This window comes from Sinohyriopsis cumingii, chromosome 3 (assembly GCF_028554795.1).
Source record: "Sinohyriopsis cumingii isolate HCF-2022 chromosome 3, ASM2855479v2, whole genome shotgun sequence".
Lineage (NCBI taxonomy): Eukaryota > Metazoa > Mollusca > Bivalvia > Unionida > Unionidae > Sinohyriopsis > Sinohyriopsis cumingii.
In genome coordinates, this window is record NC_142963.1 from 70,420,277 (window position 1) to 70,433,053 (window position 12,777).

The window sequence follows — 12,777 nt, forward strand, 5'->3', positions numbered from 1 at the left end:
TGATAACTTTTTTAAAGGCTCTTACCCAAGACCTGCCAATCCTAAAAAGACCTTAGTAAGGGAGTCAGTTTATTTCCATACATTAGAGCAGTTTTCAGTAACGTGCAATGAAATATCAAGAACTGCTGTTGTCAATTTGGAAAACATGAAGTTGAAAAATTATAAGTGTAGTCTTATGCAGTGAAAGCAACAGTAGGGTAAAGGAAAAAGTTTGTAAAGTTCACTCATCCCTTAATGAACTCCAGTTCAGTTCATAAACTGCAGTTCTAAACCTGATGAAGATCAATAGCTTCTTTTCAGATGTATCATCTTGAAATGATCTTTAAGTTTTAATTTTTGTTAAATTTCACATCAGCAATAATTATCTCTCCCATAATCAGCAATGCTCAAATTGACATGTCCAATAAATGTACTTCTTGCCTTTTCTGTTGTTCTGCCAAGCATGGCCAAGAATCAGCATTACGCTGTTGTATACTTATGTGCAGATTGTTTGGACATTTTGAGAAGCTGCCTTCATTTTTGGCAAGTGTTCCTATGTTGGATGATATTTCTGGATGATGCTATAATATAAATGCACAATTGGGCTACAAAGGCATTTTGCATGAACAAAATAAAGGGCAGATTCAAGTGCTGAGGTGGCTTATCAACTCCACTGAATCTAATATGAAACCCAGATCCAGACCAAACCCAGACAAGCCAATATCCAAATTTGACTGCAACAACTGCATTTTTGTATTGCTTGCTACTGTTGCTTAAGTCCATAACTGAAGAGACATTTCAGCAAGCCTTACAGCAAAATCATAAGGGTTGGCTGAACTGACATAAAGGCATTAATACCTGTACTTCTTTTCCTCCAATGGGAAGAGTTTCATCCTCTGAGAGTGACAACAATTCTGAGGACTTGTAACCACTGCCCTTTGCAATTCTGTAAAGAAAACATGATAATAGTGTTTCTTAATCACCAGTCTCTACATAGGCAAAACTGAAATTTGTAATGTGTGATCTGGATTTTTAACGTAGCTATAACAATTTTTCAGTCATATCGCTATGATGTCTGAATGTGGCAGTTTGTCATGAGAATTGGTTTGAAAATGATAGGAAGAGCAAAGTCCATCTTTCTCAGGCTTACTGCTCACCGATCAGTTCTCTTATTGGTTTGCAGAGAGCATACACATATATGCCAGCCCCCAGAGTGGCATAAGCATAATATAAGTGCCAAAAAGCATAATCTAAGCATAAAATGCATAATCTACATATTACATGCCATAATTACAGGAAAATATGAAAAAATGTACATCTTTGACTACTAACCTGGATCTGCAGCTGGTTAAAATTCTTGTCACAAAAGGGCTAAATCTATGTGGATTTGTACCAGAATGCAAACACAAAACATTATAAAAATTATTTATATCCAACACTCACTTTAACTAGTCTATATGTCAAACTTTTGCTAAATGATTGTAAAGTCAAGTCCACAAATTCTGCAATAAGCATGATAATGTGCTCAATCTGAGTGCTGCATTATATCACTCTCATAATCTTTGTAAATGTAAATGTAAAGCAGTATTGATTTGTCCTTTTTCTGATCTGACATGTTTCGAAGTTTAAAAAGAATCCCTCTCCCATAACATTTCTGTCATATAACATACACAAGTCACACTGATAAAGCCTGTTTCATGTAACATCTGGTGAAATTCTTTTTTTAAAGTACAGACTGGTCTGCTGCCTAAATATGTTTATCAAAATATAATGAATCTGTGAGATAAGTTTTAAAAATAATAAAATCCATCTGTTTTCTTGGAAATGTGTCATATACGGCTGCCATAAATAGAAAATAATGTTGTTTTACAATGGACAAATATACTCTTATGCTATTCATATGCAGCAGTCTTCTTTTAACAATAATCTCAAAGTTATGTGCACAATTAAAGAGATGGTAATAAAATGACAAACAAAACTTTTTATTACTTTATTTTTTTTAATATACCAAAAAAGTTTAATCCATATACAGGCAAGAATAACATAGAATTAGGTGAAACAAAGAGTAATGATTACGCCAGAAGCGTAATGGTTGGCATGTGTGCACATATTGGAAATTTTAATTAAATGCACTTCTGTGTTGTCTCAGCCTTGCATTTTCAGAGCGAGTTTAAAAAAGAACATGATAGGAACCCAAAGTGGAGAAATAATCATAGACTATTATGTAGTCAGATTTATGTGTTACAGATGGCTAAAAAAATATTTGTTTTAAGAATTAAATGTACAATAAATTATGCATAGCAACTGCATTTTCTCAGAGGATAAGGTCAACTTGAAGTTATTTTGAGACCTCCAGTTTGGGAAATTGTGGACATTGATGCTAGTGGTAATTTAATTTCTTGAGCAACGGTGCATATTTTAATGATTATCACTATAAGGATATCAGGTATAGGAATGTAAAAGTAAATGCACTAACCACAAATACTCATAAAATTTAACAGCAAGAAACAGCAATTGCAACAGATGCATTGTTTAGATTATCTTAACCTGCAAGTTTTCTAAAGTCAGAATAATTTATGATTGAACATCAGTTTATAATAACCAATCAATGATTGATTAATAATCAATTAATTTGTACAAGTGATGTTTTCTGTCAAATTTAGGGCTATTTTAAAACAATAGTCCCTTGAAGGGACTGATACTCTGCTGGGCAAGAAGAATTTCCAGGAATACAAGATAAGAACATTTACCCCTTTTAACTGCTGAGTGTTGAAACAATCTCTGATATTTTTCAGCTATAACAAAATGTTCAAATTATCTACTGTAGTACACCTACTGGATGCCAGCTTGGTACCATTTTCATTTTGGACAAAGTAGACATCAATATAAGTGTTTAGGTCAAAATCCCATTTCATAGTAATCATGCATTCAAGGGGATTAGTGACAACATGATTTTGAAGACAGTCATCATAGTAGCCATATTGGATGCATGACTGGCACCATGTTTAATTAAGACCAACTAGCTATCATAAAAAATCTATTTGTGTGAATCAAATGTTGATATAGCCACCCATTTGGAGAGAAGAGATAACAGTATTTTCAAGATATGAGTTTCCACTGAGAAGGATAACAATAACAAGATTTTTAAGATGGCTGCTGTGTTAGCCATGCTGCCATATCAGACATTAGACTAGTACCATTTTCACTTAAGACCAACTGATCATCAAAAGATTTCTGGTACAAACTCCACATCAATATGGCTTTCTGTTCAAACAGTCAAGAAAACAAGATTTTTAAGAATGCTGCCATGGCAGCCATAGCTGATGTCAGATCAGCACTATGTTTATCTAGGTTCTGCCAGACATCATAAGAAATATTTTAGCAAAAACCCCATGCTGATATGACCATATACTCATGAGAGCAGGGATAGTTAGATTTTCAAGCTGGCCATTATGGTAGCCATATTGGACATCAGACTGACACCACTTTTATTGAGGAACAACTAGACATCATAAGAGGTCTTCATGAAACCCCAGGTTTATACTACCATCTATTCAGGTGTACTAAAAATAAGATTTTCAAGATGGCTGCCATGATGGCTATAATGGACATCAGATCAATACCATTTTCCTTTAAGACCTTCCAGATATCATAAGAAGTCTTTTAATAAAAACCCCATGATGATATAACCATTCATTCAAAAGGAATAGTGATAACAAGATTTTCAAGATGGCTGCTGTGGTGGCCATACTGGATGTCTGAGCAGGACCATTTTCATTCAGGATCAGCTAGACCATGGGATGAATGTGTAAAGTTTCAAGAAAATCCTCCGAGTAGCATAGGTTGAGTAATGATAACAAATTTGTGCTAAAGGATGAATGGACAACATATCATTCAATAAACTCTTATGGTCTACAGAAAATAGAGCTAATAAAACACATTTAGTCCAAAACAACAGAAATGCCGCAATAGTGAATTTCAACCAACACTGATTACAGTAAAGGTACCCAGTAAGTTCATCATTTAAATGGGAATGAAATATGCATAACCTCATCTGACAGTTTACTGGAACATGAGTAGTAGTAAGTGTACAAACTGAAAACAGGCTAAAATTATTACAGTCCATTCTTCCAATATATATTTACACAATTTCATTAAGGTTTGATTACCTAAAAAAAGAAGACAATTGTATGTGGTTGAAATTTCATTACTTTATGCTTTGAAATTATTTTATGGCAAAACTGTCTGCATATTGTTATTTGTTCTTAAAAATTCGAAAAATGTTAAGTTCAAACCCGACAACATTTTTGATTTACAACAAATAGCTGTCATGTACTATATAATACCATACATGTATACTTTATTATAAATCAAGCCCAAATGCAAAAACTGCACAGACCCAAATCAATAATGCACCAACAGATCTGGGTCTAATCAGTTTGTCAGGATTTAGACTCTTATTAATGGTGCATTATCCAGCAGCAGATCTGGGTCTATGTTGTCCGCAGTTCGATTTGACTTATATGGAATAATATACTGTATGACGTGTGATCTGTTATTGGAATCATTCACTGACTAACTCACTAATACAGTCAGTTTAGCAATGATCAATATTTCCTTACGTTTCTTTAATTAAACATCTCCCATGATAACCTGAGAAAACATCAATTGCGGCATAAGTGAGAGTGTGATATACTGAGGGATACTCCAAGTCTGGTTAACAGAAAAGAAGGATCGGGCACTAGCAGCTTTTGTTGATGCAAGAAAATCATAATCTCCATAGCCAGATTGAGACTCAAACAACTGAACCCAAACTAGTCAATTTCTCAAGATAGAAACTGTAAATGTCAGTAGACATTTCTTTACTGATAGCACATGGCAATCACTGAGCACAACCCGATGTTGTTTGTATGGTCCCAGAACATTACATTTGAACAGAGGTAAAACAATCAACTGAGAAAAGAAAAAAGACAACGATATTTGCGGTTTTTAATATATCAATCTAAATTTTGAAGAACTATCCACTGATTTACCGAAAGTCAAACTCCTAGGAGTTGTCTACAGAATCACTGGTTTTATGAATAGCATGGATTTTACTGTGACTGTGAGATTTAATATACTGTAGTTGGTTGGGGATGATTCACCTGCTATTTGGTTTATATCATCATGTCAAAGAACATGTCATAAAAAGCTGTCAAAAACAGTTTATCTATAATATCAGTAGAGTTACTGCAACTGATTTATTTATCCTGTTCATTTTAAACCACTTGCAACGGTATCAATATTCTAGTAATTAGACATGAAACTATGCAATCCTTTATCAGTATCAATATCTATACATTAATATGTTTGTGCATTTCTCTTTTAAATTCCACTAAAAATAGATATTATGACATTTAAAATGTGTGAATACTGATCTTCAGTATTACTGGAATTTGCAAAACAGTTTTACTTTGCAAATATTAATTTTGTTTTCTCTTGCCACCAAAAGGACATATGTTATACATGATTTCATGAGTTAACTGGGCATGGATTAACAAGAAAATAGTGTCACCAAAAAATGCTTAACCCATTAGTTTTAAATTATGAAAACAAATATAGACTACTCTGGTTCATTTTTAATTATTAATTAAAGTTTGTCACTGTCCTTCACATCTCCCATCTTTTTTGCCATCCACAACTACATGCCATATATTAATGAACAAATGCAACAGTGCTGTTCTTATATTTATGCCATTTTTTATTTTGGCCTGCACACCACTTACAATGTTAGTGATATATTTGGATATCTATTCTGAGGTCTTGATTTCCTTAGTGAAGTGTGCAGACTATGCCAAATTGTCCCATAAAATGCCAAATTGTCCCAAACTATGCCAAACTGTCCTGTGCAAATGAGCTATGCAAAGATCACAAGCTTATAGTAATCATAATCAAAATGGTTGCAGAGCATGCACATAATGCCATGATCTAGGTGATGTTTGTTCAAAAGTATAATGGCACCTCATAATCCTTGTCAAGCATGAAATCTTTAATTCAACTTACTCCTTCCCTTCCATGTCATACAGTGTTACACTTCTTCCACAGGTGAATAGCACTGCTGTAATAGATGTCAAAGCATGATTGTAAGAAACATCCATACAAGAGTTCAACAGAATGTTAAGGTCTGCCGTCTCAATTATGGCATAATGCAAAGACCTTACAAAGTCAGTGAAGCAAAAAAGTAAGTCTGTGATTTACCTTTCCCTGTGGTGAGTAATATGATTCAAGTTTCATGACTGTATATAAAAAAATGTCAGAAAACTTGAGCTAAATGCCCCTCCCCCCTTAATGAAGTATGAAAGGCCAATTGAATTTTATGCTGGATTCTAAAATAAATACACAACTGTAGGTTCAACAATACACAAAAACAGTATTAATGCACACATAGCACTGTTTTTGGTCTACTTAATATTTAAATTTATTATAAATGAATGCACACTGACACAACTTTTCCAGTTTGTCTGGAATGGATGGATTCTGTCAACTGAACTAAATTCTGCTTGTCTAGTTGTCAGGGACTGGATTAGACTGGCCGTGATGCACTTGTGTTTCTGTGATTGTTTGGAATCATAATTTTGAAAAAATATGAATTCTTTAAACTGAAATTCTCAAAAAAGACACAGGATTAAATACTGTTTGTTAGGGAATATCACATTTATTTATTTTGAGTGCATTAAGGAGAATGTGATTTCAGTTGGAAATGTAGTCAAAATTATGCAGTGTGGATACATTTTTTTAAACCCATGTAATTCTGATTAGCAGAAATTAACTAAGAAAGTGCAATTTAGGAAAACTGAATATTCAAAAAGTTAAGTATAGTCATTGTCATTGTTATTGCCAGCAAAAGACAACATTATGTGTATGCCCTGTCACTTGCATGCTCTTTGTTGGGCAGATACCAGCCATTTACATGACTTCTTTCACTACTATAAATCCAAACATCATCTCAAAAACAAAGAAAAAAGGGGCAAAACTGCAAAGCTGCTGTGGTGACTGTCCATTTTGCCAGCAGAAATAAGACTTTTTCGTCTTGGCTTAATGGCTCTGAGGCTCTTGGTTTTCTACCAAAACCTGCTTTCTATAGTTGCATTTTTTTCTTCAAATTTAGTGTTTGGACTGATTTGTAAAATGTGATGTCTCTAAGGGAGACGGGATAGCCTTGGCCTTGATATGCCATTCTGTGCTATTTTCATAAACCTTAGAGAGCACAGGTCATTAGCCTGAACAATCTGATTTGCGAATAGTTATTAACATGTCTCCGAAATAACTCTCTAAATGATCAGAATGGTATTTTCAATACTGCAGATCTCATGTTTGTTGTGGACATGTTCATTCATTTGCATGATATAAAGTTTCTTTTGTCACTCAGTGAACTCATCCAGATGGTCAACTTTATCATTTCTACTTTCAAATGGACTAAACAGCTTCTTTATAAAGAAGATGATTGTTTGAATGTGGAGGCTCAAACAGCTTTTTTAGTTGATCCACAGACAAATCTAATAAATCAAAAGCTGTGGCATCTGCTATATGTGCGTACATTGTTAGTTTACAATCAAAAATAGTTCCTAAAACACAATACTGTTTTCAGACAAATGTGCCATGCTGTATTAAGCAGTGCAGTATGGAAAAATACTGCATGATTCTGACAATGTCAAGTTAATGGAGAAAAAAATAAGCATATAATAAAAGTAAAAAGAAAAAAAAATATTGTGGCAAAAGTCATTCTTACATATGAATGATGTACCATGGTCCCTCACTAAAAACCAGCATAATAGTCAGCGATATAATGTGGGTATGATCAAAGATTTAAATATACTTGTGAACATTTGATTTGCTTGTAAAGTACCCCAATATAACACAACCTCTCCTGTATCTGAACACTGTTATCACTCCCCTGAGTAGAGTTATAGTGAGGAACCACTGCAATTACTATATATAGTCAATTACAAGTCGAGTCCAACTGCAAAATGTACAGACCCAGATATATTGTTGCATAATGTGCCAGCATATCTGGTTCAATACAGTTTGTAAGGAGTAATCAGTAGAAAAAAAACACAGACCCTGATCTGCCAGTGCATTATGATGTGGCAGATCAGAGACTGTGTTGCTTGAAGGTGGATTCGCCTTGTAAGCAAATATATATAGTACTCCATCATACTTTAGAATGATACAGTTATTGAATATATTCTCCTATGAAGATAAATCTTCAATGCAAAAATAAAAATGTACCTGACAAACAGATCTTAATCCCAACTATGACATCATCACAAATCATAAAACTATGAGCCTGAGCCTAAGCTTGAGCCTGTGTTTTCTCTTTTAGCCAATCAAAAAGGAGCTTTAAAAAGTAGCCCAAATTATGATTGGTCAAAATCTCACAAGTTTAAACTCATGCTCAAGAGTCATAGTTCCAGGCCAGACTATAAAATACAGATCAAGGTAAAAACAAATGCACTTCCCAAACAGTAGATGGCCTTTGAAGATTGATAATGCCATAATATAACCTGACTTACCATCACCTTCCCATTTCTTGTGCTGAAAGTTAATAAAATGGTGTTAACCATGATACAGTTGAAAATAACAATAAAGGTTTCAGTTAGTATAATATATTATTAACCTTCCCTGCACATTCAAACTTGTTGTGATACAGTCTGGTTATATGTACATACTTGTGTAAGGTACTAAAACTGACCTATTAAGACTAGAAACATTGGTCAATTATGAGTATCTATTTTAATAACAATTCTGAATTTTTATCTTGTCACTTGGAGGTTATTCACCTCTAGACAAGGGTAACTGATCTACTTCATTCCATATCAACCCTAGGCAAAGGTAACCAGCTGAAATAGTATCTACCATTCCACTAATGGATTGCTTGTAATTAAAAGAAACCTATTCAATCTGATTACTTTTACAATTACCTAGGAAGAGAGATGAGGATAATCAGAGAACCATCTGTAAAAAATAACAAATGTTGCATGTATGTGTTTCCAACGGTAACCTTTCACAATCAAATTCTGCTTACAAGTCAAGGTATGTGGACATCATGGAAGCTGCCTACCAGGTCAGTTAACAGGTTCTCTCATTGGTTAATTGATTTAACTTGCTAATGGAAGTAACTTTTTAATCCATAAGACAGAACATGTTCAAAAGTTTGAATATGGAAAAAAAAGTGGATTGATGAACCTCGGTATGGAAATGCTGGGGGTGGAGCTATGAGTTTCAGTGTGATTTTCTATAAATTTCAAACAAATCTGAAGTTGTCTGTCTTGTACATGTATATCCAGTCTAAATGATCCAGCTGTCAACAATATCAGGCTGTGACCTATAGGTTATGCCCTGGAATCTTTCCCTAACCTCCAATCAGCCAACTCCTGGGTCATACTACATGCAAACTACCAACCCTATGCCCATATACTGTATACATCCAACTCCTGGGTCATACTACATGCAAACTACCAACCCTATGCCCATATACTGTATACATTTATTGGACATAAAAAGAAGAATTCAGAAACAAGTATGCAAGAAATGTTGGCTCCAGGTTTATTCTTAGGATTTCCCCTAGTGACAGACATTCTAGCTGGGTTGGGGCAAAATGAAGGGAGGGGTACAGTGAATTGGGTGTGTGTGTGTGTGTGTACCTTTCTAGGATATGCATTTGGGAGATTTACACTAATTTCTAAAAAAATAATGGCAGAATATCAACTGACTGTTAAAACATTGCACGTAAAACTTGCAAGCCCTTCCTTTTAATTCACTTTGATAAATTCATATCTTATTGATAAAGTTTTCCACTAATGGTGGAGGGATTTCCCACTTAAATTTTCAATTCCAGATTAAACCATGAATGTTATCTGCTTACATCAGTGTTTTTAAAGACACACCCTTTTAATTCCTTTCAAAAATAAGGAGTATTCAATAGAACGTTTCAAATAATATAGATTATCTTGTAAAAAACTGAAATTTTGCATGCAGATGAGCTTTGAATTAACCATACTAATTGTTTTTGGTTTAAAATATACCAATTTAAAGTTAAATAAGAGGAAATTGCTTTAATTCCTCTAGACAGAAATGCCAACTGATGTGTATGCTTAGTAGGAATTCCTCCAGCAATGTTTTGGAAATTTAGCAAAATTAAAATTCCACTGCATATTCTTATGAGACTATATATACCGTTATAGTGTAACAACCAAGATCCAGTTGGAATATAGAGTGTATCTAATCACTCCATTCCAGAACCTTGAATTCCTGCAACACACTTCAATATTTCTGCCCCCAAAATAATAGCCATAAATGTCAGTTTTCCTCACCAATGATCTGCATCAACTTTTCTCTTTGTCATCTGTTTATAGTGTAAACAACTACCATTATTTACACTGAAAAACTAAATTCTTTGTATCAGGCTATCATAATGATGCTGGGGTCTTTTGTCCACAAAGAAAACTGTTGTTTAATATTGTTTAATATTGTATCACAACGAATTTTGATTATTCAGACTTTCATCAAGATAATTCAAAGATGTCACTAAAAATTCAAAATTTTACAAAATCCTGAATTTTCACCTCTGTAGATACTGCTAAGAGAAGGAAATTCCCAGCTGTTTATGTGGAAAAACATTGTTCTCTCTGTGGGAATTTGCCAACTAAATGGCACAAAATATTAAAGGCATTGAGGTTACTATTAAACATGTATATTTCCTATTAAAAATACCTCTAATCTAAACAGGTAAAGTTTATCTTCTTAAAAGACACTGAGTAATATTTATAATGATGTATTATAAACTACATGAGTTTGAGATATTTTCTTTTCAAAAGATATCTGCATATTTAGGAAGTATGTTCAATTTATTTTATTACCTTCTTGTTGGAACGCTTACACCACACCACACTGAGGTATCTTTTCTCTGGTTCTTGGCCAGTGAATGAGGAAAAAGCTGCATCTAAAATTAAAACATACAACTCCATTCAAGTGTATAATTATATTTCTCTGAAATTAAATTAAGATGAATTCGAAGTATGTAATCTGAAACTATATATATATATATATATATATATATATATATATATATATATATATATATATATATATAAATAAAAGATCTTAAATGATACTTACTTTTCTTATAGCACACTAATGTTTGAAAACCAATGAGAAAAGTAATTTTTCATGATTTTGCAAATCTCATTCAAAACAAACTCATTGCTCCAGTGGCCTAAGTGGTTAGAGCATCCACCTCGGATGTGGGAGGTTGTGGGTTGAAAGCCTGGCTGAGTCATACCAAAAACTTATAAAAATGGTACATACAGCTATCTTGCTTGGCACTCAGGTTAGTGCTAGGACTGGTCGTCTGGGTGTCAGGATAATGTGACTGGGTGGGACATCATGCTATATGACTGCAGTATGATGCCCCAGTGCTAGACATCACTATAAACTGCCACACTGTAGACATTGTAGTGATATGACTTGAAAATTGTTAAAGCTATGTTAAAAATCCAAATCACGCACACACATGCATGCATGCATGTGCACACATGCAAATACACACAACAAGCTGGTCAAGAAACATATTAGGAAAATTAACAAAACCAACACATAAGTTTAAACCAGATAAAAGATCTGAAACAAAAAACAATTTTTAAAGTAAAATATGTTTCATCCATAAATACTTACCTGATCATACTATATTCTGAGTACACTCACTCTCTTGCAATCCAGTCCTCCCAAGCTAAAAAAGATGATGCTATGTCTTGAGATCCGATTAGCAATAAAATTACTAACAGGTTATCTAGAATATCTAGATGGACATCACACTTGAATGGTCTCCACTTCGATACAAGCAATGGTGCCAAATCCAATCAATCATCAGTTACTACTGAATGGATAAGCAAGCTCATCCATGGATGCAATTGTGGAGAAGAAATTAGGATGGTATACCCATATTAATATCTAATATCAATGAAAACTCTTTTACTTTTATAACTGATTTCTTCTTAAAATAAGATACCTAATCATAATACATTAGCAGAATAGGTACGAGGACTGAGTTACATCCCCTTACCCAAGGATCAGCCATATCTCTAGTCTCCTAATGAGTAAGAAGCAGCATCAAGTTTTGTGATATACTGGTTTGAGTTAGCACAGTGTCTTATGAATTGATGCAGTTAAGAGAAAACATTTTTGCTTCAGTAAATCAGAGTAACCCACATCATTATGAAGGTACTAAGCAACCTAGAAAAGCAGCCTGCTGCATTGCTAATATAGGTCAAACAAGGTCAAACTATGCCTTTTGACATGAGACCTACAGAACTCTAAAATTTGTGCATCAGTAAAGTTGAAGTTGCCTCCCTCTCAGTGTCAGAGCACATGTATTCATTGTAAGAAAGCACAAATGAACCAAAGCTTGTCAGCTAAACATTCATAAATTTGCAATAAAAAAGGGATCCATATGTTTGTACTGGTTAACACCTCAAGACAGTGGTCATAAATGTGATACACATGTCCTGTTGACAGTGCATGACAATAACTCACCATTTTTTATACTAATAAACAGTTAGCACACAGCAGTTACACTGTCCCGAAACAGTATATCTGAATCGAGAAAAACAAAAAAAAAAGAATAGACAAAAGTATGTATGCTATTTGAAGTTTAAGTTGTTTTCAAATATATCAAAGCACATTTTGAAGAATAATCCACATATTAGCCAAAAGCAAAAACTTCAGGGTTGTCTACAGTGTGTGATTGTAACAAGAAATCAG

At 33.9% G+C, this 12,777-nt stretch overlaps 1 protein-coding gene across 1 annotated transcript in view; it reads right to left on the reverse strand.

Moving 5' to 3' along the window:
• The window catches only part of LOC149803072 (DNA repair and recombination protein RAD54B-like), a 113,499-nt gene that overhangs the window by 60,959 nt on the left and 39,763 nt on the right, over positions 1-12,777 (reverse strand). The window contains exons 5-8 of the mRNA XM_089952644.1: positions 10,878-10,960; positions 8,532-8,553; positions 6,022-6,076; positions 838-925 (exon numbers count right to left, since the gene is read on the reverse strand). Of these exons, the coding sequence (XP_089808770.1) occupies positions 838-925; positions 6,022-6,076; positions 8,532-8,553; positions 10,878-10,960 (248 nt within the window). The remainder of the gene's footprint in view (positions 1-837; positions 926-6,021; positions 6,077-8,531; positions 8,554-10,877; positions 10,961-12,777) is intronic.